The sequence below is a fragment of the Orcinus orca genome, chromosome 4 (genome assembly GCF_937001465.1).
Source record: "Orcinus orca chromosome 4, mOrcOrc1.1, whole genome shotgun sequence".
NCBI classification, from domain to species: Eukaryota; Metazoa; Chordata; class Mammalia; order Artiodactyla; family Delphinidae; genus Orcinus; species Orcinus orca.
The window spans coordinates 74077070-74097942 of NC_064562.1; the positions used below are offsets into that span (position 1 = coordinate 74077070).

Here is a 20873-nt window from a genome sequence, read left to right on the forward strand (position 1 = left end):
ACAATTTGGAGGGGATGTCAGGTGCTTTGTGTGTGTGTGTGTGTGTGTGTGTGTGTGTGTGTGTGTGTGTAAACGGAAGTGATCTGGAACCATCTCTTCAGTTCTCCAAAGTCCTCTCCAGAAACACCTGTAGCTCCTACATCCTACACCATCCTCCTGACAAGACCACTGGACCTCTACTTTACTAGAGCAGGTCTTGGCTGGGGATGGGGGGAGGGGAGTACACAGCAAAGCAGTGGAGACTGCTCTCTCTCAGTCTTCAGCCAAATGAGACCAGAGACCCAGGTGAGGAAGGCCTGCCCGTCTGCCAGCCACCCTGTTGTAATATGTTGATACTGTTTTATACACTGATAATGTTTGCCAAGCACTGGAGCGAGGCACATGCCAAGGAGGGCCCTCCACCCCACTGCCCAGATGGCCAGATGCAGGGCAGAGTGCAGTAGGTGCTTTGTAACACTAGCTGCTGTTCGCTTGTCCTTATTCTAAATGAGTTTGATGTGGCCTTGCTACTTTGCATTTGCTACTTCATTTTACCTGCTTTACTTATATTCTACCACCTGTACATTGCCTTCCTGCTTTTCCCTTGCTCCTTAGCTATGGCACCTGTATTCTTTATAATTACTGATTGGAGGCAACATGACATAGCAGAAAGTCAGACTAACATTCTAACTGTAACTCTGGACTATGTATGTGACATTTGAGTTATTTACCGTCTCAGATCCTAAATTTCTTTATCTGGAAATGAGAATAATGTTTTCTTTGCATGATTTTTATTAGGATTAAATTTGGTAATCTATGTAAAAGGCCAGAAAAGAAAGCACTCGACAAACAGTAGCTAATAAGTACTACTATTTTCTGACACCCCTCCCCCTTTCTCCTTCTGTTTCTTCTATTTGTCTTCACTATTCTGTAAACTCGATGAGGGCAGGGCCAATGCCTGCCCTGTTCACAGTTGTAACCACAGAGTATAGCACAGTGATTGGCCTCAGCTACCTAAAGTAGCTGAGTAATGAAGGAAGTAAGGAAGGGAGAAAGAAGAGAGAAAGAGAGGAAGAAAGACCTATCAATCATTGGACTTCTGACTTAAGCCCAGTCTAGCTCCCTGCTTCTGCTTTCTGCAGCAGGTTTGATTTTGTGCCTGAATTTCACTTTTCACCTTTGACCTTATCTTAATATTTCCAATTCCACTTTCAAGCTGCTTCTCCACAAACAGGTTGAAGGATTTATTTTTCTGTATCAAAATAAAGAATGAATTTTCAGAAACCCCTTCCCGACTATTATCACTGTTTGTCTCAGATTGCTCTCAGTGGGCTTCTCTATAAAATATAAAAGTCTCTTTTTTTTTGTTTAATATGTAAATATGTATACTATACAGAAAAATTATCATAGATTTTGAAATTTTGTTTTCACTAACTTAAAAAGTTTATGATTTTATATTTTTACTGAACGAAGTGTTTTTAAGTGCCATTTTCTCTCAAAAGCAAGTTTCTTCAAAAACATTTCTTATTTAAAAAATTAGCATAAGAGGGCTTCCCTGGTGGCGCAGTGATTGAGAGTCCGCCTGCCGATGCAGGGGACACGGGTTCGTGCCCCGGTCCGGGAAGATCCCACATGCCGCGGAGCGGCTGGGCCCGTGAGCCATGGCCGCTGAGCCTGCGCGTCTGGAGCCTGTGCTCCGCAACGGGAGAGACCACAACAGTGAGAGGCCCGCGTACCGCAAAAAAAAAAAAAAAAAAAAAAAAACCCACAAAAAGTTAGCATAAGAGATAATTCTAAGTTATGAAATCAACAAATACCTAACTTCACTTGAATTTGTATATTTTTGGTAGAATTGTTTTTCTAACATTAGTTTTAAAAATCCAGATTTTAAGGCTAAAATATTTCAGTCACATGACACTTCAAAGAGAAAGTCCTAGATAATTTTAATTTGTATTTTCATTGGGGTAAGTGGATGCATAGAGTTTGGCTATGAATTTGTACTACTGAAGGGAATGAAGAGAAACAGGCAAATTCTTATTAAGCAAACAAAAAAGATATCCATTTGTTTTCAGGGAAATCTGACATGTCTCATCCCATAAAATTATACAACATGGTAAATTATACCTGTAATTTAGGTATCTTAAATTTTTGGTCATTAATCATTATTATCTGAGAATTTAGCCCTGTGGTGGAAAGTAGTTATTAAGAGGGAAATACTCTTCTGCTTAAATTCATATTTTTGCTTGGCAACCCTATTCTAAGGTATTTGTTCATTGTCTAAAATTTAAAAAAAAAACAACAGAGAAATAAAGCAAATGTCAGACTTTGGTATATAATAAAGTTAATTCTCAGTTATTTATGTCAATATGGATAGAAGCAGAGTATTCTAAAGTGGAACCCCTCGATAACCAGAAATCCCATGATAATCACTATTGCCAACCCTGACAAGATGGGCTAATAATGAGCAGCCAAACTATTTCAGTTCCACCTGCCTGCCCTCTGGTGGATGTGCTAATGAGCAGTGAAATGGCTACAGCAAAGACAGCTGGTGTGAGTGGGAAGCTTATTCACAAGTCATCTTTTATGACTATGAGCTGCATGTAGAAATAATCATGATTATTGTCCTAATAATTATACATTTATCAGGGACATCATTCTGTAGGAAAAAAAATTAATAAGTTAGTAACATTTGTGAACCTTGCAGCTTGTCTCCTTTATTAGGAGGGTCACCTAGATGTGGGATGAATGGCTAACACTGGGCTCAGCTGTACAAAGCCAGGTCCAGCTAGCTGTGCTTTGTACAGGACTGTGATGTTGATATTCAGAGCCCGAAAAGCAGAAGGTGTTATTCTAGGAAAGGTTTAGCCTTCAATTATGAAGAAGAAAAATACAAGACATGTAAAAACAAACGTAAGAGAATTCAGCTGATGTTAAGTGGCAATGGAATAGCTATTGCAAATTTTGCAAGTTTTGGCTGTGCTCCCTGAAACATCACCAGCAGCAATGCCCTTCAGGCAGCAGCTGTCACTACAGGCAATGAAGAAGCATTGGAGAGAAAAAGAGGGGGCTCCTCTGCAGACAGGCAAACAGATGATGCATAAAAATACAGACCTGGATGAAATTAGCAACAAGTAGCTATTTTTTCTTTTTGTAACGTTCATGCAGCTACTAAGATGGATGTAAATTAAACTTTAGAGACAATGTGGCATCTCAAGTGGAACTGTGAAGCAATCCTAACCCATACACTGAGGACAAGTTTGATTTAAAATCCCACTACTTTCAGGCTCTATTTTGTGACTAGGGTGCAACATATTTAACTAAATCGTTCAGGAAGCAGATTCAGCTACTTATTAAACACGTGACAGTTTCAAAATGTTCAAGATTCTCTGCCCAGCACTCACATTACTCAGCTGTCAAAGTAAAGGGCTCAGATATATGATGTGAAAATTACATTTTAACGAGGTGTCATGTGTGTTTAAAGTTCTTATTCATCACTACATAGCCACAGCTTTTACTGGAGACACAGATGCACTTAATTAGCATATTATAAGGACAGAAGGTTCACCTTATCTGCATTGTTAAACTGTTATGTGTAGGCTTTTTGTTGTGGTTTTAGAGTCTACTATCTTCAGCATATACAAGAATGATTACATTTACATAAACTCAAATGGCTTTCAAGAAAATGTGGATTGTATTTGGGAAGCAGAAGAGTAGGCACTAGACAGTAGCTACATGTCCTTATCATTTGTGTTTCATACTGACTGCTTGATGTGTTTCACTATACCTCAACCAACAGATTTTTAGATCTGTTAGACACACTGAATTCAGAAAAATTTTGGCTCTGGGCTTCTCTGTCTATTCTTATTATCAACCTGAGACTACTACTTCTTCCTTCAGTAGGAAATAGTGGAAAATATTTGTATATTTGACAAGGAATGTTTGGATTATTCAGTGGACACTTTAGAAACAAAATGGAAGAGTCAAAGAAAATACCTCACATCTCCTATTTTATCAACGAATAATGAACTCAGCACAAGGTGCTTTAGCAGAAAGAACTCAAGAGTGAAAGTCATTCAACACCAGTTAACTAAAGGCAAGTAAAGCAACTATTTAATTCCCTCACACCGGATATATCAGGATATCAGGTAGAATTTTAGCATTATGATGCTGACATGAGAATCACTCAAATAACTTGTGAAATAGCTAAGTATTGTTTGGAGGTTATTAATGTGTATCTTACAAAAGATAGCCAATTGGAAGCAATGATGAATGTATAGTTTTATCGTATTTTATAGGACAGGAAAAAGGCTCAGTTAAAAGTACATTTGAGGGCTTCCCTGGTGGCGCAGTGGTTGAGAGTCCGCCTGCCGATGCAGGGGACACGGGTTCGTGCCCCGGTCCGGGAAGATCCCACATGCCGCGGAGCGGCTGGGCCCGTGAGCCACGGCCGCTGAGCCTGTGCATCTGGAGCCTGTGCTCTGCAACGGGAGAGGCCACAGCAGTGAGAGGCCCGCACACCGCAAAAAAAAAAAATAAATAAAAGTACATTTAAGAAAAATTCTAGATTTGCTAGTTCTCTGCTCAGAAAAAAAAAAATAGCACTTTCATATTTACTTTATCCTCAGGTGCTAATGCTTACAGGCATTTTTGATACTGGTGTCCAAAACCAAATCAATCACCTGTTCTGCACACAAAATGTATTTTCAAAGGAACACACTTATTCACTTGAATACACTTTCTATTTTCTCTAAGTTGAAAAAATTCCTGTAATTCATTAACCAAAAAATTTGAGAATAGGTTCCGAAAATAAAATTCATTGAACAGTTGTTCATTTTCTTTCCCATTGTAAATACTGACTAATTTCTCTAATTACTTCTTCTGGAAGAAAGTGCATTAGGTGTTAAAGTGCTTTGGCGCTTTTTAACAGACCTAACTTCCTTTAGGTTACCAAGTATCGCTACAATCTGAGTGAAGAGAAGAAGTAGGTGTGGGTGGTGTGTGGGGAATAAATGGGGTGACATAACACTTCCAGATCATAGGATTGCATGGTAAACTGTGAAGAGGACTACCTGAGAAGCATACATGTAATCTTAATAAAACAAATGTTAGGACTAATACTCCCATTCCCATAATATGCTGAAAAAGAAGGTTTCATATATATATATATATATATATATATATATATATATATATATATATAAAATTCATTTATTTATTTCTTAAATTATTCAACAAATCTTGACACAGTATGATTTCACCATTGAAAAATAGAGGCAATTGTTTGGAGTGCAGATCTATGGTAATTATCTAATCATGAGAACTACAAATTAGATTTGCATCTGCAGAGTGTCTGACACATGGGGATACTGAGATCACTTCTGTCAAGTGAATGCGTCCAGACACATAGCTTCAGTAGGCATACTTTCCACTACTAGTGTCATGGAAGGGAGCATGAATCTCAAGTTGGGCTGAATTTTAATAGCTGAGTAATTTTTAAATAAATTATATGAGCTGTAGTGCCTTAAGCCCCTCAATCAGATGATATGGATAATAATGGTCCTTGTAGGGTTGGCATGTAGATTTTATGTTAATTTTGCTATGCCTATTACATATATCATAACAATAATCTTCCGAGATAGGTATTATTTTTTTTCCATTTTATAGTTGAGGAAACTAAGACCAAGAGGCTCAGGAGCCTGCCTATAGTCCAACAAGCACCTGAGGCAGAATTAAAACACAAGTCCTTCAGGCTCCCAGATCCATGTTCAGAAGCAGTATGCCACCTCCACGGATGCTTCACCTGAGAATTTTTATACATCTCAGAGAACATATTTGTCTCAACTTCCAACATCCAGATCTTTTAATTTACACAATAGTAATATTCAGTAGAAGTAAAACACAGATACCCCATTACATAAAAACTTCAAAAGTGTGACTTTTCAATGATTAGAGCTCAGTTGAAATCAGAGCAAAAATACTCAGCTTGCTTCCAACAGATGGCAACAGAAGATATACTGTAGATCTATGGACTTAGAATTAGTCAGAATTAGTCTTTTTGACCCTAACGCATTTATAGTTAAGTTGGTTTCCATACACAGACACATAAGGAGATCCGTAATAAGAATTCATTAAAGGAAATTTCTTTGAAAAATGTCAATGTAATTTATACTAAAGAAAAACACTCAGTTGAAACTTTGTGTAGAATAAGGTGAACAGCCTGCATTAACGCTAACTGAAATTCTCATATTCATGCATAAAATGTACACTTATTATTATTCTACACTTATTCTTTCTACCTCTAAACTGTTAAGTCCACACCAAAGTACTAGCTTTTTAATTTGAGTATTCATGCATGAAAATTGATAATTTTTCTTGTGATTATATATACAAATTTAATACAGCTGAAATCTCACTCTTTGCAAAACATTAGAGAGCTTCAGTGTCATTTAAAAAGAGTGAAAACTGAATCTCCTGGCTTAAGTTAGGAATTTGTTTCAGAAGCTGAACTTTATCATTTCTCAGTGTTTGTCACTTTAAAAACATGCTTCTAACAAATAGGAGCACTAGTACAAGTGGGCAAGATGGCTGATAATTTAACTCCCATGATCAAACAAACAAATTAAATGAGTGGTATAATTTTCCTATGTCCACAATTACAATGACATCATATATATGGATACACACATAATTTTATTAATGTACGTTAGAAATATTTTTTGGCAAGTCTCTAAATACATGAGGCTATGGTATCATCTTTTTCTTTAAGGGTAATTTATAAACACTAAGCTAAGAATTTGCCTCAGTCCATCAAATCAAAACCTGGAATGTTAATTAATTTTAACCTATCTATTATTCTAAACAAAAATAATGCATGATCTTTCCAATAAATAAAATGAATATACGTTACTGCTCCTTATTCACGAACATTAAAAGATGGTGAGTTATTATATATTATTTCTTTGGAGGCAAGTAGAAACTACTCCAGTTACAATTAAAAGTCAAAAAAGGCTAAGAACCACTCGTCAAGAGTTTTCACTGCCAAAATATGAATTTTGGTTTAAGAACATCACAGATCTGAAAGAACTGTCTTCCCAGAATATTCCAGATGATTTGCTTAGGTTTTTAATTGAAGGATGTGTTGGATTGAGAAACCTTACCTGTACAGAGGTTAGCCAGGTCTACGAGATTTTTGAGAACTTAGTAAGGAGAACTTGCTTTTGCTGCTGTTGTATATTAGGCTTTTCCTTCCACACAAAGCAATTCAACATAATATCAGCATTGCTGGCCATGGAAAGAATTGCTGTCACTCTTACAGGAATTAGAGAAAATGCCACCCAATTTGACATTCTATCACAGTGAGAAGTGGAAAGGCATTCATTCATTCATCCATTCATTCATTCAACAAAGAATTATTGAGCCTTTATTTTCTATATGTCATATATGACACTAGTGTCTAAGAAGGCAGAAATAATGGTCAGATGAAAAATAATAAAAAGATGGGTAAGGCAAGATTACTGGCTCTATGGCACTTAGAATCTAATTGTATAAGAAGATATGTATATAGTAAAGTAAGTTAGTAAGCAGAATGACATGCTAGTAAAAGCAAGGTAAAAGCAATGCAGAAAATAAGAAATATTAACATGTAAGCACTAGAAGAAAAAAATTAAACTATGAATTGCTACGTTACTATCAAAATTCGGACACCTATATCTTACTTTTCCATTATACTTTATCAGGAGGAACAATATTATTGCTAGTTAAAATAAGTTAACTTCTAGACTAATTCTGCTCATTTGTGCAAATAGACATGTAAAAGATAAAGCAATTTATGACTGTCTTTAAATAATATTAAAAGTAAACAGTATGTCCTAGAGAGGAAAAATACAATTTTAAAGAATGGGAATTAAAGCTTGTCTCATTTTTTTCAAAGCTGAGTTTTGCACTGCTGTTTCTTATAAAATTGAGATCTATTTTTTTGTCTGTATCAGTTATGAACATTTTTCTGTATGTATTAATTAGATACACTCAGACATATGTACAGTCAAACCGACAATATTCCCAGTAGGGGTGGTCATATATGATGCTCTTGGTGAGTTGAATATATTGGTGCAGGCCTCCTGAAGAATTATATCAAGCCAACCCTTTGACGTTTTCCAAGTGGAGAGCACTTCGCAGGGCATGTCACAATTAATTAGACGGGATGGCATTCTATTTTTGCAAAGGTTTTGTGTACTTCACTACACAAAGAACTAACTAGCTGATAATGAAAATGCCCTTCAAATAAGGGCTGAAGGTTGGAGACTAGCTGCACAGAGGAGGAAGAGTCAGTTTCTTATGCCTATATTTTTTTAAAGTTGAAAGTGATTAACAGCAACAATTTTTTTAGCTGAAAAGACAATGAATAACTTTCAATACACAGGCCAGAAGACCACAAAAGGATGTCTAATCAAAATATACAATCAACTTACTAAGAGCAAGTTGTAAATATTGCCCCTTAAAGTACCATCAAAAGTCAAACTTACCTGATCTACTATCCAGAGGTCCAAAATCCAAAGAATATTTCACGACGTGATAGTTATTCCATACATAAAGAAGGTTGTCCCTGGGATTGTAATCCACAGCTGCTATGTACTGGTATGAATTGGGAAAGGGTACATCCACCAAACTATCCTTACTTTGGTCGGTGTTGTAAATGTAGTCAATCTTATTCCCTGTGGCCTCATTGTCATCATCCTCATATACAGATTTGACCACATACAGAATCCCACATATCATAAATGCGTTGGAAGCTGACCTTTTATCATATGCAGTATCCCATGTCCCTTCAATCCGCAGGGTGTAAGGGTTCAACTGACTAATGACAATTTTACCATTGTTTTGTTCTGTTGCATAGATTACCCATAGCCCATTCTCATCCACTGCCAGGTCTATGTCAGATTTGCCTCCCCAACGGTAAGGGGAGGTATCATGGTAATTGGCATTTGCTATGATAGCCTCTCCACTCTTTATCCTAGTCCGCAAATCAAACTTTACTATGTTCCTGGTGCGCTCTTTATTGAAGAACAAAGCTCCGTCATACACTACAAATCCTGTGCCATCCACCCTGTGAGGGAGCTTGTAGGTTGTAGTTGGCCTTCCAGCAATGAAGTCATCCTTGGATGAGTACTCAGTCAGGGTATCAGTTCTGTAGGGGGTCCAGGGCATATAATAAATCTTGTCAGAAGCCTGCAGAGGGTCTTTGCACCATGCCCCAGATTGGTGGTCGGACTCAAACAAATGTTCACTCTGGTATACTCCTTTTAGTAGTCCAGGACAAAGAAAAACTGTTGGAAGGGAAAGAGTCAAAATAATAAATGTATTAATTTTACTATTTTGTCATATATTCTTATTTTTCACCAAATGGAATTCAACTCTAACAAGAAATACCCACCACCACTTAATTATTTTGCCGTATTCTTCTGAGAACATAAAGTAGTCATCCACATTAATTTTGACATTTGTTCATAATCATTTTGATTTCATTTGCTGAAAAACTTTGGCCTTTTAAAGAGTGGCTGTGCTTTCCTTTGCTCTTTACCTTTGCAAGTGTCTTACAATAATTTTGGATATGCTATATATATAATTGTGACTTATGTCTATGTATTCTATAGACATATAACAATATAAATTTTTATATGTGATGGTTTTATATATATTAATTGGAATTTTTAAAGATATTGTTTTCATTCTGATGCTATTAACTATTCTATACTTATTAAGAAGCATATGGAAATACAATAGTAATTAAAATATAATAATAAGGGAAAAGAAAAGCCCTGTAATACAGGCCACTGAGCCTTCTAGGTAAAAAGCTTTTAAAGCTGCTATAGCACACACAGAGCATGCAACCCACACAATTAAAAATGAGTGATGGATGGATACTGGAAGGAAAAAGAGAAAGGAAGAAAAAGAAAGGAAAGACGGAATAAGGAAAGAAGAAAAGGTGAAAGGTTACAGAGAAGAACCCAAGATCTAGATTTTAATCAGTTAAAAATGTCCTGTTAAATACAGTAGTATTGGAACTTAAAAACATGTACCTTTTACTGTTACATGAGAAGAACATTAAAAAACAAGATTACTTGCTACAATATTTTGCTGCTCATACTTCAGACTGAAAATGGGCAGGAATTATCTGATTCAGTTGATTTTTAGTATGATTCAGTAGCACATCATATGAGTGGTGGTAAAAAAAAAAAAAAAAAAAAACTTGGCCGATTCATCTGTAATGAAGGGGCTAAAAAGCAATGTTTCCCAAAGGGAGGTCATTGAAGCACCTGTTTTAAGTGGTTTAGCCACATATTACACAGAAAAAAAACAGGGATCCCTAGCCATCTGTGCTTAAGAAATATCATATGAAACATAATACCAGGATTCTAATAGCTGAGGTACATTAGTGAATCTCCAAGATGGAAGTGGGGAGGGTGAGAAAATTTCACAAACTAATTTGATCATGGAACCCTTTCTACAGAGCCTGATGGGGGGTAATGTTCTGCTGAACCTGTTATGGGAAACAGTGCTCCAATATTTTTGCAGAGAAAACACATTGAAAAATAATCATGTAGTCCACTGTTATGTTTGAAATGATTAGAAGTGTACTGGGAGGAGAAATTAGGAAATCACAAGAAATTTGGATGTTGACCCATATTTTAATGATTAAAGTATTATTCTCTTGGTATTAGTGATTAGCTCTTTAACAACAACTATAAACCTACATCCAATGGAAAATAATCTAAGATGAAACTCAGCTAGGGTTTACAGATTATTAAAAAGGAAAGTACATTATTAAAATGCCCAAAGTTTTAATTTTGGAAAAATGAAAAGTTTAGGGGAAAAGTTAACTATCAAAATCTTCCATAGCAAGGATAGAGGGTCATCATCAAATTATACTCGATAATAAAATTGATTATTAGAAGAATTTCTCAGGATTCTAATATGATGTCTATAATTATAAACGATTGGTAGGTATTATTGTCAAAATTGTATATAAACTTTATGCTGGTTAATAATCAGCCCTTGGTTACTAAAGCAATTTATTTTAAGGTATTTTAGAAAACCACTTCCCCTTTTCCCCTAATAGTTAAAAATTAAAGGAACAGGGGAACCACACCAGAGCTATGGAAAATTATCTAGTATAGAAATAAAAACAAATCTAAAGCAGTTACTATCCAAAACCATCTACCGTTTTTCTAACTGCTTAAATAAAGAGGAATAGAATGCACGGTTGAAAATTTTACACTATTAAACTGTTTTAGGATTAAAAAAATCAAACCAGCACTGGTCAGTACAACAGACTAAAGTGAAGTTGAGCAGCAGAAGTAGTAAATAAATTTTCATAAAATAGATAAGAATTAATAACAAAATTATTTTAACTAGATGTTAAACTGTTAAATAACTTAGCCTATAAATAGTATATAATTTATGAAAGGTATTTAATTACCTTTTTGTTCCACTTCTATTGGAGAGAGAGAAGTAAAGAGAGAGAGGAGAAAAGAGAATAGATTAATGGTACGATATTGGCCAAGCACTTTTTATTCACCTCTTCCAAACTGAAAGTAAATAATTTATTTCACTCATACTTGCTTTATTGAACATTATGTTTTTTTAAAAAACCCATTCCTCTATAAAATTATTTTTAAGAAACAATCACATTATAAGCTTAAAAATACAGTACAAACTTGGAAAAAATAAGGCAAAAGTTAATCAAGCTAAGACTGAATAAACATACCATTCCAAATTATAGACATAGGGAATACAATATTCATAATAATAACACAAATATTTTCCATGTGAAAGACAGGTTGGTAACTATACATAGAAAGCTTTCAAATAGCTGGGATAGTCTCATTTATTAAATATTATAGTTTATATCACTATTTAACATAATAGTCTTGCTTTTTACCCATCTCAAAAATTGATGTCTTCAGAAGAAACTACTCTGTAATTCATTTCCTAAGGCCTAATATTTTCTATAAGTTGTCAGTATTATGAGAAATGTACTTCATGGGGTGACACATTAACAGGGAATGATCTCATTCTGAATAAACATATTTAGAATCTTTATTGAAGAAAGTTCTATTCCTCACACTCAACAATATTTTATATTATTGTGGAAAAATAGCGTCTTTCAGAAAAATCTGTATCTGAAGGTTGATATAAATAATAAGCCACCTGCCCTGGGCTTTTCTGAAATTCCTAAGTGAGCCTTTCAACAAACTCTTAAAACAATAAATTGGTATCCTCAAACACATTATGGTTATGTATCTTTCAAATTAGATTCCATTATTATTTTAAGATATTGACTAATACAAGTCAGGGAAAATTCAGGGAAATTATAACATATTCATGAAACTCATCAAGAAGCATCTTCTTTATCTTATAAACATTTGTCTCATTGGAGACAATTTGCCTAGATCACAACAAGAAAAAAAAAAAAGAATCAATGGGAAAAAAGAGTCAGGAAAGAATGGGTTCATAATACAAACTTTGAAAAAAAATCACAGATTTCAAGTGATACAAATCTAAGATAATTTCAGTGGAAGGGATAAATTGAGCTACTATGCACAATAAATAAAACTACAGGAAATTTTTAAAACAAGGGAGAAATACCATTTTGGATAGTTACTTTTAGGTGAGATTTTTGTGCATTGACCTAAGCTCATGTCTTCAATTGTTGGCAAAATCACACTCATTTCTCTCCACTGACTTTTTTTGAAAGCTCAGTATCACACGTGTTAGAAGACAAAAATGGAATATATGAAAAGTTATGCTTAGGAAGTTGTAAATGGGGTTCTCTTTTTAAGATTCCTTATCTCATTAATTTACAAATCTTATTTTTAGCAATATTTCTAGGACTCTTAAGAGCTCTATGATACTTATACTGTTAAAATTTATCATCATCCTCAATTATGGATCTTTATCAAGTAACTGTAGTGTTCACTGGACTGTATGCCTCATTATAGGTCAGTTAAAAGCTTTACCTAAGAGATGCACTTCATGCTATGGCTAGATTACTAACAAACCTGAGTTCAGACTGACAACTAGAAGAACAATAACTAAGCACCTTAAAAATTATTTAATCAGAAGAGCTTCAAGATGGCGGAAGAGGAAGCCGTGGAGATCACAGGACATATTTAGAGTGATGAAAGGGAAAAACCTACAACCAAGATTACTCTACCCAGCAAGGATCTCATTCACATTCGACGAAGAAACTAAAACATTTACAAAGCAAAAGCTAAGACAATTCAGCACCAGCAAACCAGCTTTACAACAAATGCTAAAGGAACTTCTCTAGGCAGGAAACACAAGAGAAGGAAAAGACCTACAACAACAAACCCAAAACAATTAAGAAAATGGTAATAGGAACAAACATATAGATAATTACCTTAAGTATAAATGGATTAAATGCTCCAACTAAAAGACACAGACTGGCTGAATGGATATAAAACAAGACCCATACATATGCTGACTACAAGAGACCCAGTTCAGACCTAGGGACACAGACAGACTGAAAGTGAGGAGATGGAAAAAGATATTACATGCCAAAGAAAATCAAAAGAAAGCTGGAGTGGCAATCCTCATATCAGACAAGTAGACTTTAAAATAAAGACTATTAGAAGAGACAAAGAAGGACACTCCATAATGATCAAGGGATCAATCCAAGAAGAAGATATAAAAATAGTAAATATTTATGTTCCCAACATAGGAGCACCCCAATACATAAGGCAAATATTAACATCTATAAAAGGGGAAATCAACAGTAACACAATCATAGTAGGGGACTTTAAAACCCCGCTTTCACCAATGGACAGATCATCCAAAATGAAAATAAATAGGAAACACAAGCTTTTAATGATACATTAAACAAGATGGACTTAATTGACATTTATACGACATTCCATCCAAAAGCAACCAATACACTTTCTTCGCAAGTGCTCATGGAACATTCTCCAGGATAGATCATATCTTGGGTAACATATCAAGCCTTGGTAAATTTAATAAAATTGAAATCGTATCAAGTATCTTTTCTGACCACAACATTATGAGACTAGATATCAATTATAGGAAAATAATCTGTAAAAAATATAAACACATGGAGGCTAAGCAATTCACTACTTAATAACCAAGAGATCACTGAAGAAATCAAAGAGGAAATCAAAATATACCTAGAAACAAATGACAGTGAAAACACAACGACCCAAAACCTACGGGATGCAGCAAAAGCAGGTCTGAGAGGGAAGTTTACAGCAATAAAATCCTAACTCAAGAAACAAGAAACATCTCAAATAAACAATCAAACGTTACACCTAAAGAAATTAGAGAACGAAAAAAAAAAAAAAAAAAGTTAGCAGTTAGCAGAAGGACAAACATCATAGAGATCAGATCAGAAATAAATGAAAAAGAAATGAAGGAAGTGATAGCAAAGATCAATAAAACTAAAAGCTGGTTCTTTGAGAAGGTAAACAAAATTGATAAACCATTAGCCAGACTCATCAAGAAAAAAAGGGAGAAGACTCAAATCAATAGAGTTAGAAATGAAAAAGGAGAATAACAACTGACAGTGCAGAAATACAAAGGATCATGAGAGATTACTACAAGCAACTCTATGCCAATAAAATGGACAACCTGGAAGAAATGGACACATTCTTAGAAATGCACAACCTTCTGAGACTGAACCAGGAAGAAACAGAAAATATGAACAGACCAACCACAAGCACTAAAATAGAAACTGTGATTAAAAATCTTCCAACAGACAAAACCCCAGGAGCAGATGGCTTCACAGGTGAATTCTATCAAATATTTAGAGAAGAGCTAACAGCTATCCTCTCAAACTCTTTCAAAATATAGCAAAGGAAGGAGCACTCCCAAACTCATTCTAAGAGGTCACCATCACCCTGATACCAAAACCAGAGAGAGATGTCACAAAGAAAGAAAACTACAGGTCAATATCACTGATGAACATAGATGCAAATATCCTCAACAAAATACTAGCAAACAGAATCCAACAGCACATTAAAAGGATCGTACACCATGATCAAATGGGGTTTATCCCAGGAATGCAAGGATTCTTCAGTATATGCAAATCAATCAATGTGATACACCATATTAACAAATTGAAGGAGAAAAACCATATGATCATCTCAATAGATGCAGAAAAAGCTTCTGACAAAATTCAACATCCATTTATGATAAAAACCCTTCAGAAAGTAGACTTAGAGGCAACTTACCTCAACATAATAAAGGCCGTATATGGCAAACCCACAGCCAACATCATCCTCAATGGTGAAAAATTGAAACCATTTCCTCTAAGATCAGGAAAAAACCAGGGTTGCCCACTCTCACCACTATTATTCAACATAGTTTTGGAAGTTTTAGCCACAGCAATCAGAGAAGAGAAAGAAATAAAAAGAATCCAAAACGGAAAAGAAGAAGTAAAGCTGTCACTGTTTGCAGATGACATGATACTATACATAGAGAATCCTAAAGATGCTACCAGAAAACTACTAGAGCTAATCAATGAATTTGCTAAAGTAGCAAGATACAAAATTAATGCACAGAAATCTCTTGCATTCCTATACACTAATGATGAAAAATCTGAAAGTGAAATTAAGAAAACACTCCCATTTACCATTGCAACAAAAAGAATAAAATACCTAGCAATAAACTTACCTAAGGAGACAATAACCTGTATGCAGAAATCTATAAGACACTGATGAAAGAAATTAAAGATGATACAAATAGATGGAGAGATATACTATGTTCTTGGATTGGAAGAATTAACATTGTGAAAATGACTATACTACTTAAAGCAACCTACAGATTCAATGCAATCTCTATCAAACTACCACTGGCAGTTTTCTCAGAACTAGAACAAAAAATTGCACAATTTGTATGGAAACATAAATCACCCTGAATAGCCAAAGCAATCTTGAGAAAGCAAAAGAGAGCTGGAGGAATCAGCCTCCCTGACTTCAGACTAAACTACAAAGCTACAGTAATCAAGTAAGTATGGTACTGGAACAAAAATAAAAATATAGATTAATTGAACAGGATGGAAAGCCCAGAGTTAAACCCATGCACATATGGTCACCTTATCTTTGATAAAGGAGGTAAGAATATACAATGGAGAAGAGACACCCTCTTCAATAAGTGGTGCTGGGAAAACTGGACAGGTACATCTAAAAGAATGAAATGAGAACACTCCCTAACACCATACACAAAAATAAACTCAAAATGGAATAAAGATCTAATTGTTAGGCCAGACACTATAAAACTCTTAGAGGAAAACATAGGCAAAACACTCTATGACATAAATCACAGCAAGATCCTTTTTGATCCACCTCCTAGAGAAATGGAAACAAAAACAAAAATAAACAATGGGACCTAATGAAACTTAAAATCTTATGCACAGCAAAGGAAACCATAAACAAAACGAAAAGACAACCCTCAAAATGGGAGAAAATATTTGCAAATGAAGCAACTGATAAAGGATTAATCTCCAAAATCTATAAGCAGCTCATGCAGCTCAGTATCAAAAAAACAAACAACCCAATCCATAAATGGGCAGCAGACCTAAATAGACATTTCTCCAAAGAAGATATACAGATTGCCAACAAACACATGAAAGAATGCTTAACATCACTAATCATTAGAGAAATGCAAATCAAAACTACAGTAAGATATCGCCTCACACTGGTCACAATGGCCATCATCAAAAAATCTACAAACAATAAATGCTGGAGAGGGTGTGGAGAAAAGGGAACCCTCTTGCATTGTTGGTGGGAATGTAAATTGATACAGCCACTATGGAGAACAGTATGGAGGTTCCTGAGAAAACTAAAAATAGAACTACCATACGACCCAGCATTCCCACTACTGGGCATATACCCTGAGAAAACCATCATTCAAAACGAGTCACGTACCGCAATGTTCATTGAAGCTCTATTTACAATACCAGGACATGGAAGCAACCTATGTGTCCATCGACAAATGAATGGATAATGAAGGTTAGGCACATACATACAATGGAATATTATTCAGCCATAAAAAGAAACGAAATTGAGTTATTTGTAGTGAGGTGGATGGACCTAGATTCTATCATACAGAGTGAAGTAAGTGAGAAAGAGAAAAACAAATACCATATGCTAACACATATATATGGAATCTAAAAAAAAAAGGTTCTGAAGAACCTAGGGGCAGGACAGGAATAAAGACGCAGATGTACAGAATGGACTTGCGGACACGGGGAGGAGGAAGAGTAAGCTGGGACGAAGTGAGAGAGTGTTATGGATATATGTACACTACCAAATATAAAATAGATAGCTAGTGGTAAGCAGCTGCACAGCACCAGGAGATCAGCTCGGTGCTTTGTGACCGCCTGGAGGGGTGGGATAGGGAGGGTGGGAGGGAGGGAGACACAAGAGGGTAGAGATATGGGGATATATGTATATGTATAACTGATTCACTTTGTTATAAAGCAGAAACTAACACACCATTGTAAAGCAATTAAATTATACTCCAGTAAAGATGTTAAAAAATTATTTAATCAAAAGCCAACTGTTAAAAAAGGTATCATAAAAGATTATACTAATACCCATTAAAATAATGAATTTAATGTGATTTCAAAAGTGCAAAAATTTTTTTAATCAATAGTCTCAAAAGTTTGGACTTGAGGCCCATTTTACAATGAAGTTGGAAGTTTGGAGTGGAATCTTACACTAAAGTTGACATTTTTCAAGCACTAGCCTATAAAGGGATTTCTAGAACTAATTTCATTATTTGAAATACCTCTAAATATATATCCTTTGAATTATATATGAAGGTATTTATATTCTACAACATAAAATGTACACTCACACAACTTTAGTCTTATTCCACATAAAATTCTTCAACTTAGATTGCAATTGCCCTAGCTTCTTGGTGATTAGTATTTCTCTCTCCAAGAAATATTTAATGAGGAAGATGGCATATATGGTAAAAAGTATTGATAAGGTATTTATTATAGTCTATAAATACTATTTTACAATTCAATGGACATTTTTATTTTTCCAACAACTTTTACCTCTTTTTTTCTAAATTGTCATTAGGTAAAATTTAACTTTTAATTCTCTGGTCCTGGTCTAATGTGAAGAAATTGGCAGCAACTGTAGCATAAGTAAAGTGTGCCTCTGGTACTGCAGGTGACTCAAAATGAAGATTTATTAGGCAGTTGTACTTCGGAGAAAATTATTATGGTCTTGCCTATGTCGTGACTGGCTGTAGCCCATTCATCATTTATTTGCTAGTTTCAAGACTAAAGTAAAATATCCTATAATTTTAGTTGAAGTAAGTACACACAAATCAAACTCCCATAACAAAAACTGGCAAGGCAAACATGATTCGTCACTGAAAAGCTTAGTAACATTTAGGATTGGCCAGTCATTGCCCATTATCTAATTCTGATGCTAGAAGCTTCCCTCACCTGAAAAAATAAACAAAAAACATGCAAACAAACTGCCTGCATACAGAAAACATGCTTACCACTGTATCCTTCAAAAGTTCACAATGCCTGGCACATAATACATACTTGATGAACAGCTATTGAATTAATACAAAATCCACAGAGGTGATTAATTCTGCTTCTCGATATTTTAAGCATGTAGTAAAAAGAAAAACGTGGCAAAAGAGAATCTGGACTTGTTATATAGACTCATACGTGCAATGCATATCTGCATGATGTCTTTCAATATTTTAATGCATGGGGAGGAAAGTAAAATTTATAAGCAGTTTGTTTCTTCAACTCATTAAATGTAAAACCAGAGCGAAAAAAAAAAAAAAAAAGGCAAAGAGGAAAAAGTATATGAATGGTTCCAAGGGTTATATTGGCAAGAAAAATTTGTTGCTATAAAACAGCCTGTGACAATCTAAAACCACAAGTGGAAAATACTCCCTTTACTCCTCTCTGTTATGAGATCATAAATAAATGAATTGTATGACAACTCTGCTAGGCCTTCTTTAGGACCTCTTGTCTTTACCCTGGTCCAATATCCTGAATTCCACATTATAGCTGTCGTTGTTCATGTCCAAATTTCCTTGGAACTAGTTTCTCTCCTTTCCTCTCTTCACTTTTAACTCCCAAACTATTTTCATTGTCCATTCAACCTCCATAAATATATTTATGTATTTCCTTAAAGTGATTTCCTTGTTGTCCTTTGTCCTCCTTAACATCTCAAGCTATATATCCTGTGGTTAGAGTAAATGACAAATTCAGACCAAGCGTAATTGTATTCTGTATAAAAGGAAGAAACAGGGAAAAAAAAGAAGAGTAAATTTTCCCTTCATTCCCCAACAGTTCATAAAATAGATATAGTCATGTTATTGTTTAGAAAAATAAGATGTTATTAGTTCTATATTAGCTCTGTCCATATTTGTACCATATGCAATACTTTTGAATTGTGTTCCTTAATTAGAAAAGGTATAGATGAGAGAGCATATGCATGCATTGCCAAGTTTTTTTTAAGTTGTATTGCAAATTACAGAGAAATAAAATTGTTGCACGCCAAAAATTGTTAGAACTAAATTGCTATAACTAAGAACTATGAAATTGTCTCTAATTCTAATATAGCTTAAAATTTCTTTTCTTTTAAACTGCAAGTCATACAACACATTTTCTATCTATGATTTAAAGGTTCCAAATGAGTAGAATGTTATAATACAATGATGCCTCTGGATCTCCGTAATATATAAATAAAAAGATACTTATGAGTAGCATAGGATAGTAATGAAATATTAAATAATTTATAAACAAATATTTTCATCATTGAAATGTAGTAGTTTTGTTTTTGTTTTTGCGGTACGCAGGCCTCTCACTGCTGTGGCCTCTCCCTGCTGTGGCCTCTCCCGTTGGGCTCCGGACGCGCAGGCTCAGCGGCCATGGCTCACGGGCCCAGCCGCTTCACGGCACGCGGGATCCTCCCGGACCGGGACACGAACCCGCGTCCCCTGCATCGGTAGGTGGACCCCCAACCACTGCGACACCAGGGAAGACCATGTAGTAGTATTTTGAACAGAATTATTTTCTTGGTTACATTTGGCTTAGACTATGAAAATACATTTGGGTACACTTATCACAGGCCAGCTGGGCAGTTAAGGAGATGGCAGAAAGCCAAACTAAGTAAGTAATAAGCAAATCAGTCTTTGATGAAAATTTGCCAGTGCATTACCTACAAACAAAATCATCTATAAGTGGATAACCAAAAGTTCACAGTAATATTTTATATCAGTATAGTACTAAGTAAACAAAATGTTTTCATATGAATCACTTGCTTTAATTCTTTAAACAACACTGTGATGTGGTGCTAGTTACTACCATATCAGAGATAAGTCAACTGAAACTCAAAAGGATTTGACCGAGGTCAACACTGGTAGGTGGCAGAGTCCTATCATTTGTCTAATATCATACACTGGTTCTCACAACATGTAAACTCAATGAAACACAGTTTGTTGCATTCTTGCTCTCCGTTTCCTTTCTGTCACCAAATCCAAGCAGGAGTGTACTTTAGAGGAGATAAATAACATAAATGGAAACTCCCTAAGCTCAGGCACTGTGTCTGTTATAAAAACTAACAATAATTAAGTATGTACCACATGCCACATATTGCATATGATACTAATTTAATCATCTCACAACAACATTATGAGGTAGATATTCTCATTATCTTAAGTTTTCAAATGACAAAACAGGCACAAAGATGCATGGATATTTTGTTAATAAGTAGCAGAGCTGGAATTCAAATCCAAGTTTTGATCTTATTCATCACTGCATCTTCAATGCCCAGCACACAGAAAGAGCTCAATTAATATTTCTTACGCCTCCATGC

General features: G+C 35.1%; 1 protein-coding gene across 1 annotated transcript in view; it reads right to left on the bottom strand.

Annotated features, from left to right (window-relative positions):
• ADGRL3 (adhesion G protein-coupled receptor L3) overlaps positions 1–20873 on the bottom strand; it is an 868464-nt gene that overhangs the window by 314583 nt on the left and 533008 nt on the right. Inside the window, exons 7-8 of the mRNA XM_049709340.1 lie at positions 11456–11470; positions 8502–9302 (exon numbers count right to left, since the gene is read on the bottom strand). Of these exons, the coding sequence (XP_049565297.1) occupies positions 8502–9302; positions 11456–11470 (816 nt within the window). The remainder of the gene's footprint in view (positions 1–8501; positions 9303–11455; positions 11471–20873) is intronic.